Genomic DNA, 14,518 nt, shown 5'->3' on the forward strand with positions numbered 1-14,518 from the left:
GTATTACTTTGCCCTCAGTAGAGCAGTGTTGATGGAAATTTGCTGCTCTGAAAAGATATATTTAATCTATATACTTTTGTTTACCATAAAGTCTCCTGGGTACAGTAAGGAAAACCAGCCTATTAAACTTGCCCTCTCTCTTTCCAGTCTCTTGAATTATTTATTGTCTAAGAGTAGAGTGAACACTTAGAGAAGACTGTTGATTGATAGACTAATAGTGAAAATAATAATAATGATAGTTGCTCTAGCTCTCACTTTTTGGACACCTACTTAACTTCAGGCTTTACATATACTCATGGTTTGCAAATTGGAATCTGCAGATCTGTCTGGAAGTGATATTGAAGAATGGTTAATTTCAGGGTGCCTGGGTGGCTCATTCAGTTAGGCGGCAGACTCTTGATTTCAGGTCAGATCATGATTTCAGGTCCTGGGATGCACCCCCATGTAGGGCTCTGCACTCAACTGGGAGTCAGCTTGAGGGTTTTCTGTCTTCTGCTCCCTCTGCCCCTCCCTGCTGCTGGTGCACAAGAGAGAGCATGATCTCTCCCTCCCCCTCTCTCTCTAAAATAAATAAATAAATCTTTTTATTTTAAAAAAAGAAGAATTAAGGGGCGCCTGGGTGCCTCAGTTATTAAGTGGCTGCCTTTGGCTCAGGTCATGATCCCAGGGTCCTGGGATCAAGACCCACACCAGGCTCCCTACTCAGTGGGAAGCCTGCTTCCCCCTCTCCCACTCCCCCTTCTTGTGTTCCCTCTCTCATTGTGTCTCTCTCTGTCAAGTAAATAAATAAATAAAATCTTTAAAAAGAAAAAAAAAGGAATTAAGAAAAAGGTCATTTTTAAAAAGAATATGTTATTTTTGCTGCTAATCTGGAAAATATGCCCTATAACAAAATACCCATCTTTGCATTTAAAACAAGAAAGAAAATACGGCTACGGAGTGGGGCTGGGACTAGATGGGTCAGTAAGGTACTTAACTCACCTGCAAAATTTTAAAAATTACCCCGCCCCACACAAAGAAACAACGTCAGTCATCCAGATAGATATTCTGATGTAAAATTTAAAAAACGAAAATGAATGCAAAAAGATCATGATAAACAAAACAGCAACATTTACAGTCTCTACTGTGCTCGTAGGACTCAGCCTCACTCACCCTCTATAATCCCAGATGGGCTCCAAGCTTTCGATAGTTAAAAACATCTGTGTTTAAATTTCTAGCTGTGGGACCTTAAAGAAGTTCCTCAACCTTCCTGATTCCTAGTTTCTCATTTCTAAATTACGATTATCACGGTACCTCCCTACCTACTAGGATTCCTGTCAAAATTAAATGAGAAGCCTGGCCTATAATAAGCAGCCCGCGTCTCCTCGCCTTCCTCTTTAAGAGATCCCTCGACAAAGCCAGCATACGACATTTCACATGGCAAGCCTTACAGTAGGAGCACCGAATCTGTCAGTTTCTTTCTTTTGATTCCACAGAGCGACAAGAAGGCCGAGGTCCTTAACCCCATGATCAATAGCGTCTTGTTAGAGGTAAGTGGCCCCCAGAGAGAAAGTGCTTCTGAATCAAAGCAAATGTGACAGCTACTTTTTTTTTTTTGTCCTTTTCCCAGGCAGTGAGTGTTATTGCAATTCTAAATCTTACCATCGACAGCCTTTTTTTGAGTACATGTGTGTAGCCCGACCAGCTGTTAAGCCGTGGGGTGAAACAACAATCCCTAATTTTCAAGAATTCCTGATTATAAAGAGAAAACGCTAAGCTTGCACGTTATTCCTGTTCCTGTTTCCTCCGGCAGAAGCACATTTCTGCTACCAAGTTTCACACCAGATTTAACACTCTGATTAGTGGCTGCAACGAGGGCTCCTTGCATGATGATTTCTGTAAAAATGGGCTCTTCTCCTCATGCATGAGAACCTGTGGTGTAGCTGGGTCTAAGCTTCAGAGTAGCGGGGGTCGACCAGTTGACTGGTTAGCGTCTGCCTGTTGAGTGACCAGAGGCTCTGTCCTCAGAGACCACTCGCTCACTCCGTGGCCTGCCAGCTCACCAGGACTGAGTAACACTGCTATGAAGCTGTCCGTAGACCGCTGTGGTCTTGCCAGAAGTAGTGACATAAGAGAGAAGAAAATAGGCCTGGGAGGCGTCATTCTTGCAGTGTTCCACCTGTGGCTGGTGGAGGAAGACCTTCCATGAGGGGCCTCACTCTAAGGAACTGGTCCATCTGTAGCCCCAGGGCACCCAGCTGAAACCATGGGTGTTAAGGGGTGAAGTTTGAACGTGAGCAAGGCATATCCAGCAGTTTTTTTGCATACGCTGAAGTCGCCTGTTAGTTGCAGAGTTTGGAAATTACCAAATGTAAGTCAGGGAAGGCTCCCTCTATCCTTATAGTGACATTTGTGGGAATTGGCCTTAATGTTAAGGAAAACTACCAAGATACAAGTATAACAAAGCAGTGGCATCAAGTGTCACCATTTGGGACACTGCCATGTGGTGGGTGGTGAGGTCAACTAGCAGGGACAAGGAGCCGGAGGGGAAGGCTCTGGGGGACCCAGCTAAGAGGAAAGCCAGGCAGTCAGAGGCAGACTGTGGAACAAGAATATATCTCCCCCGGCCACCCAGAAGGCATCGGCCAATTAATTTACTATGTCAGTCGTGAAGAATACGCGGTCAAGTGTTGATTCATTTCCCCGGCGGGAGTTTTCTTATGACTTAGTGACCTGAAACATTAAATGGCCTCTCTGTCCACTGCTGTACGTTAGGGTACCACTGAACACGAATGGCAACACCAAATATCCAAGCCAAGTAGAAAGGACTGACATGTGCGGGAGGACAGCCTTCAGGGACTGGCCATGAATAATTGCGCCATAATATTTCCAGTTCCCTTTATGCATCCCACGCTCTAGCCCACACTAGGGCTTCCTGCACCCTATGCTTTTGTGTTATTTCAGGACAGTGGGCTTGGACTGGGAGAAGGATGGGCAAGACCAGACATACTGGGTCATGAATGCACGCATATTCATATACCCTCCAAATCGATGGAAATGATTTGCCTCGCGTGGAGTAAATTCTCTCTGTTAGACAGCTGAATGCATTCCATCCAAAGGAGCGGGCTTACATTGGCTTTAAGCACCAGCATTAAGGGGAGCATATTATAAGAGATTGTGAGGTTTGAAGAGAGGGACCATTATCAGGCGGGAAGAATTGTCAGGACTGAACCCTGAAGGCAGCCCTTCAAGCACATGTCTCCCTCCTCTCAGGGCTGCAACAGCACCACGTACATCCAGGACGCCCTCCAGCTGCTGCTGCCTGTACTGCAGGTCTCACACCTCCAGACCGCTGGCTCAGAAGCACATCCGGGACCTGGCCAGACTCCATCCAGTTAAAGAGGTGGGCAGCCCACATGGCTTCGAGATGTACCAGATGTTTTCTCCACATCTGGCCCCAGACACCCCTTGGAGGACTCCACGAGCAATTTTGCACGGACAGTATGGAGAATGCAAGTTGAAAGAAAGCATCCTGTCTCTTACTGTATATGGTGGTTTTACAAATAATTGTTTTCTTTACATTAATTTAAATTTACATGGCTTTATATTGATACCTGCCCTTCATTTGAAGTTCATTCACCAGTATTAATTTCCGTTTTCCTGGTCAAGCATGTTATATTGAGAAATTCACAGGCAGATCTTAGACTTTTTTTTTTTAATCCTTTAATTTCCCACCTTTAACTTCCCGTTCTTTATAGTATTACTTTAAATCAGTTCTTATACTGAACTTAGTTTTGTTATATAAATATCATAGGTAAAGATAACACTATTTACAGATATTACCTATTATGGTAAAAGAGAAACAAGTATCTCTTTATAGTAACTCATTCTGAAAACAAGCTTTCATTGAGCTCTACTGTGTGCTCACAATAGGAACATGATCTCAACCCAGTAAAGACAGACATTCTGAACAATCTGTACACCCAACATGGGGCTCAAACTCACAACCCTGAGATCAAGAGTTACATGCTCTACCAACTGAGCCAGCTAGATGCCCTCAGAAGATACTCTAAAAGAAGGTTTATAATAATTCTTAAAATGCTTAAAAATACTAACAGATTTTCTAAACCTTAAAAAATGTGAAGAGTGAGGTAATTTTTTTTAATGTTCTGCCCTTCAGTGTATTATTGTATTTTTCCATACTCCTTGTACTTTTTGACCCCAAACTGGATGTATGGAGTGAAAATATTTGGGGGCACCTGGGTGGCTCAGTGGGTTAAGCTTCTGCCTTCGGCTCAGGTCATGATCTCAGGGTCCTGGGATCTAGTCCCATATCGGGCTCTCTGCTCAACAGGGAGCCTGCTTCCCCCTCTCTGTGCCTGCCTCTCTGCCTACTTGTGATCTCTTTCTGTCAGATAAATAAATAAAATCTGTAAAAAAAAAAAAAGAAAGAAAGAAAATATATATAAAAGGGGGTGCTAGAGCATATTCAGTTTAAACTTGACTCATTATGACTAAGTACATGATGGGGTAATTACAAAGCTTGGAAACATTCAAATAGAAAATTAGAGGGATCTCAACACAGCAGACCCCCAAACTGTATCTTTCAATCTGAAGCAAGATAGTCTGTAAATACACAGACCACACTCAGCAATGGTCAATACCATCATGGTTTCTAAAGGGCAGAAAATACTGATATGCGGGTTGACTGACTGGTGTACTGATCCACGAGACCCCGCAGCCAAGAGAGACACTGTCAGTGGGTGCTTCTCCTGAGCTCGCCAAGTTCATTCCTTCCTTCCAGGTGGGGGTTCATATATGGCTCCCATTTCAGATCCCCATCAGCATCCCTACAGTCCTCATCACAAGATGGCACCCCCCCATGGCTCTTTCCAAGCAAAGGAAGCTTGCACTTTCACAAGGGTAAAAATCCTTCATTGATATTTGCTTTTATCCCCCTCATGGAGTAGACTGCTTTGTCCCATACAGGCAAAGTGGGACTATTTTAATATTATCCTATGTCTTGTTAGTCTCTGATTCATTTGCATCCTGTATTTCATTTGTGTATCTCCTAAAACAGCCAAAGAGAAAACATAAGAACAATGATTTACAATTCAGAAAGGAACTCTCTGAGGAATCCATTAAAGTTGCTTTTTGTTGTTGTTGTTCCTTCCTGCTTCTCGATTGCCTGAAATGTTTCTGACATTAAGTCTAAGGAAAATTAACTGATGAAAATGTTACATTTACCTCTTCATAAATTCTGGACATACTATGTCTAGAGCAGAGGAAAGGACTTAGATTTACAATTTCTTCACATCAGATTTTTTAGCGTCAGATGGATTTATAGATATTGACTGGAAATGTAATAGGAACGAGTAGTTTCAAAGGAGCTGGATTCCCAGAAATAGACTTTAAGCCCAACGGCACCCATTTAGTTTATAGCAACATTTTTAATCCTAAAATGAAATAGTAATCCCTAGAAGAATAAGAGGTAATTATCCTTTAAAAATGTAGTTGACATTATTTACATTGCATTTACATATGTTTTAATGATAGACTATGAAAGATGGCCAGGTAGAAACGTTGGCTGAGAGATGATTCCTGGGGCCTCGCTCAGTGGCCTGTGGATTACATTATTTAAGAGAGAATAATCACTTAAAATACATCCACCCTCCAGGATTGCTCTCTTTCAAAGCCGGTTTTCATGTTCCCTTTTAAATAATTGCTTCTTTGCTTTGCTTTAAAACCTAGCAGAGCCCACGATCCCGATATGGGCAAATGTCAATCACTTACTGAATGAATGATTTAGCAGCCTTACTTTAGAAGTTTTGTGTTCCTTCAATAATCCTTTACATAAATTGGGTTCATTCTACTCTATGCAATTACCCTGAACAAGTGTACCAGCTTTTTTTCTTACATCAAGTGCAAAATAAGTTCTAGTCTAAATAATGGATACGGTCCTGTGTCTGTGCCTTATTAAATAAAAAAACATCAAAAGCGTATTTCCAATTCAAAGCAAAATGCGTCCCAGAAAAATTGCTTTGGGGCATTGATACATAAGCTCTAAAAGGTAAAATGGAGTCCCAAATCTTAAAGCAGAGGCCTACGCTTAAATAGTCTATCCCACTGAGAACAGAATTCTGTCTTCTCTCCTGGTCTCACACTGGGCTGCACGTCAAGGTCATGATTAAACGAGTAGCAGGACCAGGTGACAGGAGCCTTGGCAACGCCAGTTAAGGAACCATGGACCCCAGCAGCAGAGCTCAAAGGGGATGAAGAAGCATCAGCTTTGGGTGGGCTGAAGAAAAGGGCTAAGATTAGGGTAGAAGATGGAATGCAGAAATGAGAGCGTTTTCTGTGCTTTGCAGAAGTCAGCTGACCCAGGAGCTCACCCATGGGGAAGTCAGCCTTCACATGCTGGCCAAGCTGCACTTAAGTTAGAAACCAAAGTGGGCAGATTTCAATCAAAGCCATCCCAGAGGTCTTGGAATTATGTCTTAGGGAAGTAATTTAGCAAAAATGTAAAATAAATATACTTCTCTTCTTTCCTAAAATATATATATATAATATATATAGAGGGAGATGATAGATGGATAGATAGATGATAGATAGACAGATGGATAGACAGATAGATGATAAAGTATGCTGAACAGATGGACTGGATCATAATACATGATTTCAATTCACGTTTCATTTTACAAGAGCGATTTTTCTTTAGCATCAAGCTAATCTTTGTAATGTGAAAAGTGCCCTTTGATCTTCCTCTTAAGCATGCCCTACATTCTGATAACTCAGATCCAGGCTTCAATTTGGTTTCTTAAATGACTGTGTTTGTGAAGGCACATCAGAAGAGATCATACTGAAAATCTGTTTCACAACTGCCATTTTGCCTTGTTTTTCTGGTTGATTAGAATTCAAAAAGCCATAGGAGTGGATCCAGACCAGCCACCCTTCATTCAAATGAAAAGAAGAAAAAAAAAATCACTTGGTTCACCATTTGTTTTGTTCTTCTAGATATCTCATAACTCATTCAGGTCTGTGCTCATTTTCTGTATGTTCACCCATCATCGATCCTATGGAGCCATATCTGCTATTAAACAAATCTAGGAAAAGACATCATTCTGTTCCTTTTGTGTTTGCTTAGATCTGAAAATAATGAGTTATCCCACTCTTTGAGCATCTTACCCTTAGCAATGACTAAATCATTACAACCCAATGGTAAGAAGCACGTCGATGGTGTTTCTGATGTTTCTGGCATCTGGGGTCATCAGCGGGGGCTGGAAGATGATTACGGTTAGAATTTTGCGTTGGGATTTAAACCCCATTTCCCTGTGCGTAGATCAGAGAATATTTTCCTCTGCATGAGTTGTCAGCCAAAAAGCAATGGGATTATGTCTGCCTGTGGTCACTGCTGACTCACTTGACAGGCCTGTCTCTTCTATTAGTCTCAGGGGAATGCTATACCGAGAAAGAATGATATGTATATTTTTTATATGCCTTCCCTGAGAGCAGAATTTAGGGTGATTTGGAGATGATCTGTCTCCCTGCCCTGGGTTTCACCACTGGGCTCCTGGAGCTGCCTTTTGGAAGAAAAAACCGGCAGAGACGCCAAGGCCAGATGGATGGAACCTTGGCAAAAAGCAAAGCTAAGCCTCTGCTTTTGAGTCCTTGCCATCTTATCCTTTTTCTCTCTCAGGATTTTTCTTTTTTTTTTTTTGGACAGCTAGTAAGTGCCTCTCTTCCAGGATCAGACTTTACAGTCCTGCTTCTCCTTTTCATAGCTTTTCGTCTGTTCCCCTTTCTTTCCGATCATACTACCCTTTCCCTGATACCTCCTCAGAAAACAATCCATCCAGAAGATTTCAATAATAATAATTAATATGTATTTACTGTGTACCAGACACTGTGCTGAGCGTTTTATAAGCTTTGTCCCAGTTCATGTCCATAATTACGCTATTAGGTAGATATTATTACAATCTCCACCGCACAAATGAGAACCCTGGGACCCAGAGAAATTATATAATTCATCCAACGTTACACAACTAGTGAAACGAGCCAGGATTCAAACCCAGGGCAGTCTGGCCTGACCAGCCAGCGTATTTTAAAGTACAAAAAAGAGACATCATGTGTTACTCTTAGACATCTGAACACTTGTATGTTTAGCTCTCTTTATGCCGTGAGGCGGATTTGTAGCTGAAAGATTTGGTTGTCAGCTTTGGTTGTTTCCATGCAACTGAGAACAAACTGGGACTAGAGAGACACGGAATGAAGCCACGCGAGGTCACCCCTAGATTACACTCACCCCAGGCTAGCCACATCTCGTCTTCATAGACATTTACATCAAGCAGCTCCCTGGCGCTCAACCCAGCCTCCCGTCTCACAGGTGCCTTTGATCACGCCTAAAATGGCTCCATTTCCTCCTCCTGCCCCGCCCCCTTCCCTGGAGCCAGAGAAACCCATTTGTAAATCACCACCCTTCCTGAAAATCCTTAACCCTCTGGTACCTGCCTGGAGCACAGGGATCTTTTAAAATATTTTCCTTGTCTTGAAGATTACCAACTTACTCTAGAAAGCTGTTTAGTTGAATATTCAGTGCCGGGCATTGTGAGTTACCAATAAATGTCTTCAAGATGAACTAAATAATGCCTTCTTGTCTCAGACCTTGGTGCTGTTCCCTATGAAACCCCAATAGTGATGATGGTGGTGGTGGTGGCATTCTTATTTATTGAGAAATCATTGTGTTCCAAACACTGTACCCTCATGACCTCATTTAATCCCCAATGTCAATCTTACAAGATAGCTACTGTTATCATACCCATTTTACAGGTGAAAAAACGAAGCTCAGAGAGATTAAGTAATCTCTATGTTTATCCAACAAATAACTGGAAGACCTAGGATTTATGTCCAGGCAGTATATAAAATACCAGACAGAGCCCACAGACAAGCAGATTCCTGGTCATAAAAAGGACATTTTCCCTTGGGTTGAGTCCTCCCCCAGTTAATACGTGGGCTCTCCTCTTCCTATCCTGTGGCTTCAGGCAGAGACAAATTGTTCCACAAATCTCCCTGTCAGAAGCCTAACCACATTTTTCCTGCTGATGCTTCTGATCCCAAGAGAAGGGGGGCAACCTATAATCCCATTCTCCCTCATGTTGAATGACCCATTTCTCACTGAAAACAATGATTGCCTTTTTTGACACTTCTGCAGGAAAGCTCTAGTCTGCTATCTTTGCAAAAAAAAAAAAAAAAAAAAATCCCATGGCTAGGAAATGTGATAAAGGACAAGAAACCTGATGATGAACTGCCCAGCAGAAAGACTTCGGGCATTTCTGTCAGAAAGAATTATTTGATCCTAGAGGGCATCTCCGTCAGGGATGTGTGGGATACTTTTGTTTCTGGAAGACTCACAGCTCCCTCCCTCACTTATTCCAGGTCTTTATTCAAAAGCCATCTTCTTGATGAGGTCTCTCCATGTCAAACCACAACTTTCCCAATATTTCATATTCCCTCTCCCTGCTGTTTTTTTCTCCTTAGGATGTATTGCTAGCTAACATCCTGTGTATCTTACTTATCTATTATCTGTCTCTTGCACTAGGATGTAAATCCCACAAGTCAGAGATTTTTTTTGTCTGTTACCATATGCTCAGCAACCAATGCTGTTGCTTGGCACATAGTAGGTGCTCAGTAATTATTTGTTGAATGAAAAAATACATCAAAGTATTAAGTGTACAGTCTGTGAATACTGAATGAGAGGATGGAAACAGCCATATTATAGGGCAATTAATGAGAAAATGTCTGGTTGAGTTATATTATGAAATGCTAACTATAGAAGTAATTGTGTCCATTTTAATGGTATTTGATGTTGTAAGACAAACAGATATGATTTGGAGGCTGAGAAATATAGAAACATTTTTTTCCATTAGAATGAATGGAATTACATTTTTTACTTAGAAAAATTGATGAGAGATTTTTTCAAGACTCTTCATCAAGCAGGGGTAGATTGTGGTGAAAAATTAAAACCACCTAAGTAAGTACTATAGGTATACCAATACTGTGGAATAGTATGCAACAGCTAAAAAGAATAAAAGGAATGTGTCTTAGTCATTTTGGGTTGCTGTAACAATATAGCATAGACTGGGTGGCTTAAAGAACAAACATTTATTTCTGCAGTTCTGGAGGCTTGGAAGTCCAAGGTCAAGGTCCTGGCAGATCCAGTGTCTGGTGAGAGCTGGTAACAAGTTTGCAGATGACTGTCTTCTCATTGCTCTCTTGCGTCTCTTCTTATAAGCACATTAATCCCACTCATGAAGGTTCCCCTCTTATGACCCAGTTACCTCCCAAAGGCCCTATCTCCAGATATCATCACACCAGGGGTTAGGCTGAATTCTGGGGGGCGCAAACATTCAGTCCACAGCAGGATCGAACAGATCTCTGTACTAACAGACCTCCAAGATGTTTATTGAGTGAAAAAAAGAAATTCACAGTAAGGTGGTACTTGTAGAATATTTATCTAAAATAACACGGGCATACACACTCAAGATACACTACACACACACACACACACACACACACACACTACACCCCTAGAAGAAGATCTAGAAAGATACACATATAACTACCAAAAATGCTATGACCAGGGGTGGAAAGTGTTGTGATAAGGTAGAGGATTTGACATAGTCATCAAAGGGAACTCCAGTGTTATTTGTAATAATTAAACATTTTAATAATGAAATTGTATTAATAGATGACTTATGTAACAAAATTTTTAAAAATCAAAACAAGAAGTAAGGTGCCTGGGTGGCTCAGTTGGTTAAGTGTTCGACTCTTACTTTTTGGGTCAGATCATGATCTCAGGGCTGTGAGATCGAGCCCTGCATCGGGCTTTAAGCTGAGCATGGAGCCTGCTTGAGATTCTCCCTCCCCCTCTCCCTCTGCCCCTCCCCACCTCAAGAAAATCAAAAAAAGAAGCAAAATAAAAATCCTTCTGATCAAGGAGATAAGGGGATAGGGACCTACCAGTGACTTAAAGTGTAAAAGACACAAATTATTTTTTTTTTTAGATTTTATTTATTTATTTGACAGATAGAGATAGGCTGAGAGGCAGGCAGAGAGAGAGAAAGGAGGAAGCAGGCTCCCCGCCGAGCAGAGAGCCCGATGCGGGGCCCGATCCCAGGACCCTGGGATCACGACCCGAGCCGAAGGCAGAGGCTTTAACCCACTGAGCCACCCAGGCGCCCCTAAGACACAAATTATTTTTAAATAGAAGCATCAGAAGGGTGAGTGAGGGCCTCTTCATGATATGGATTTCTTCAGCATCAATATTCCTGTAGGATTCTAAGACAAGTCTGGTGACTATACAAATCTCTTTTTGCTTTCCTCAGAGAAGCCCAAGCCAAGTATTCCAAATGCATAGTTTGTAAAGACTGTGATGATGTAAACAGAAAAATTTGTCATTTCCATCTCATTGGAGATGGACTCTAACTTTCTTAGCCAGATAGTCTCTGTAATCTTCCTACTAAATCCAAATGGCTCTGAGATACATAATGGCAACAGAAGCAATTTCAGAAACTTCTGGAGGGAAACACCACACAAATAAATGAGTCTGTGGTTCAGAGTTATTAGCTTGATGCCCAAATGCATATCATATTTGCGAGAAGCAGTTTACAATCTGCTCTTCTTGACAAATGTAGCACAAGGGGATTTAAATCCCTGCATTTGCAATTTCTGTCTCTCCTCCAAATTTATGGCAAAACTGTAGACACGAATAATGTGTCAGGGTTGAATGAATTGAGGTCTCTGCTCTCCTCCTACAGCTCCATTTCACTCAAAGGAGAGTAATAAACGGAAAGCAGAGGAAACTCTCAGTGGATAACGAATCTGAGTCCTAATGACCTTCCTGACTACAAAATGGATTTGTAATTTATTTGGCATTGCCCAAACTATATGGTGCCAGTAATGAGGTGTGAAAACATTTTGGCCACTTTGGGCCACAACTGTACATTTTAAGCATTTCCTCAACAATTCATGAAGGCTCAGAACTACCTTTCCCTAGCAAGGTAAAAATTATCCATCAGTGGTAATGAAAGACTTGTTTCTACCCTGCCCTGGACATTCATTGCCTTCATGGGGTTGTGATTGATTATTAAGGAGTCTTGATTGTCCTGCAGCCCCTGGGACCATAGTATGACCATTTATGTAAGATATGGGTGTTACGAGCCAATGCTTGGTATCCCACATCTCTCTTTCCTTTAAAATCACTTGGTCTTTAGTGAGGAATGTGAAGACTCACATTTACTCAAGCAACGTCATGTGCAAAATAGCATGTTTTCTTACTGAGTAGTACTGAGTCTGTCACCTGGCTGGTCATCTCCATCTGCATTTGCTGCAAAGGCAGCAGTTGGTCAGTCATTGCTAGGTCATGGATATCTAAAGAGAATAATATACATCACATGGGCTGAAATTAGTTAGCTTAATAAAGTCCTCCATGTTTTGCATCCAAATGTTGCCCTTTTGCATCTTTGAGGCAGTCATTCTTTTTCTTAACCAGAGCTAAAACTGAAACAAATCATGAGATAAAGAGAATGTCTATTGGTTTTCAGGGTATAGGTGTATAGGAATGGTACAGGGTATAGGAATGAAGGGTATAAGTATACTTATACCCTTCATTCATTCAATCATCCATCCATTCATCTATCTATCCAGTAGGTCCACAACATTTATTGTTAAAATAAAATCGGGTTCAATTTGAAATTCACTCTGCCCTTCTCCCATCCCAAATTAGGTAAATCAGTTTGAGCCAAGAAATCCAGTAGGTATATCCTTGGTTTCTGTAAACATTTACCTGTATGCTAATGCCACCCAAATTTCTACCTGGAACCCTGACATCACTCCTAAATTCTAACCAGAGTTGCCTTCCTGCCAGACATCTGTACATCAGTATTTGAATATACCACTAAATGTAATCTGAACACATCCAAATTGAATCCATCATCTTTCCTTCTCCTCCTACATTCTCTGTTGGATGCACAGTGTTACCTCTGCCAGCAGCCTAGCTGTCACCCTAGGTTGCTGCTTTTCTTTACCATCAATATCAGATCAGTTGCCAAGTGCTATCGCTTACTTCTTTGTATATCTTTCTCCATCTCATTGCCTCAGTCTTGTTTCACTTTCTTCTTATCCGTTCTATGGACTAGTGTGATAGATATTGAAGGGTAACAGAATATGGTGCCCCCGTATATGACTGTAGGAGCTCAGGATGTGCCATGCCAAAATATGCTCCTTTGGTACATTGATTATTTTGCGCTGTAGGCACTTGAAAAAGAGCAAATGCAGGGAAAGGTGTTCTCTGCACTCTCTTATCTACCTAAAGACAGAGCCCCAAAAAGGAACTCACTTGTCATAAATCCCTTCCCCTGGAATTTGATCAACCAGAGAAGATTGATTCTTGTTACTGAAGAGACTAGAAGTGACAGACAGACTTCGTCACAACCTATCATACCTCCCATCTGTTCTTCTCAGGGCCCACTAATCTTTCCTAAAAATCATTTACTTTCCCCTAAGAGGCCTATATCACCTTCTCCTTTCCCTACTAAGATGGCATATAAGCCTGAATTCGAAGCCACCTCTTCGAGTTACTCATTTTCCCCTGGGTATCTCTAATGTTACATGAGGTTACAAGTTAATAAACTTCCTTTTGTTTTTCTCTTGTTACTCTGACTTTTATTACAAAAGTCTCAGCTGAGAACTCAGAAGGGTAGAGGGGAAATTATATCTCCTCCTTCATAACACCAACCTGATGTCAGGACAGGTCCCAGCCCCCTCCAAGGAGGTGGTGTCAGCACGGATTCTCTGAGAGTGCAAGTCTGGTTATTGCCCTGATTAAAACCTTCACTGGCTGGCCTCAGCATTCTGGAAAACATCCAAACAAAAACCTTTACAGTCTGATCCTCCATATTCCAGCACCTTCATCAGTTCCTCCCCAACTCAAAGGTCAAACTCACAGAGATTCTTGTGGGCTGCTCCTGGCACCATGCCCTCTCTTACCTCTATGCAGTGGCAATTGAACATAGCAACACTGTGCATTGACTGGAGCCCATGAAGGACCCTCATGGATTGAAATATTGAACAGTACTGATGACATCATACAACAACGCATTCCAAAATCAGTATAGCACCATTAACACAAAAGAAAGTGTCCTTTAATGGAATTGCTTTTTGCCTGAATTTTTTAAATTTGGCTGTAGTGTAACCCCAAAACTGGGATAAAATTCCATAAATCCTCCAGTGTCTCAGTCTTTTCTTACTGCAATGACTCAAAAACTGGAATTTAGGGATAACTGAGAAGGGGAAAAAAAATCCCTGCAAAGCATGTTCAACCATTAATAAGCGCCCCCCCAAACACACCCAGTTTTTTTCAGCTGCAGGAACTTCCCAAACCTTGTACACTGGAACTCTCTAAAAGGGGATTTAAGGAGCAGCTTTTCTCCAGGCTGGACAGGGAAGCCTCGTTTGGGAGCACCAGTTAATAGCACCCTGCTGT

At 41.7% G+C, this 14,518-nt stretch overlaps 1 protein-coding gene across 4 annotated transcripts in view; it reads left to right on the forward strand.

The window, feature by feature from the left end:
- The window catches only part of FAM114A1 (family with sequence similarity 114 member A1), a 95,190-nt gene that overhangs the window by 72,236 nt on the left and 8,436 nt on the right, over nt 1-14,518 (forward strand). For 3 of the 4 annotated variants that reach the window (XM_047719110.1, XM_047719112.1, XM_047719111.1), the window contains 2 exons: nt 1,476-1,529; nt 3,253-7,093. In XM_047719110.1, the coding sequence (XP_047575066.1) occupies nt 1,476-1,529; nt 3,253-3,378 (180 nt within the window). In that variant the 3' untranslated portion in view covers nt 3,379-7,093. Of the gene's footprint in view, nt 1-1,475; nt 1,530-3,252; nt 7,094-14,518 lie in introns of those variants that run through there. The other variant, XR_007125305.1, reaches the window with a different exon arrangement.

Source organism: Lutra lutra, chromosome 2, assembly GCF_902655055.1.
Source record: "Lutra lutra chromosome 2, mLutLut1.2, whole genome shotgun sequence".
In the NCBI taxonomy this organism is placed as follows: Eukaryota; Metazoa; Chordata; class Mammalia; order Carnivora; family Mustelidae; genus Lutra; species Lutra lutra.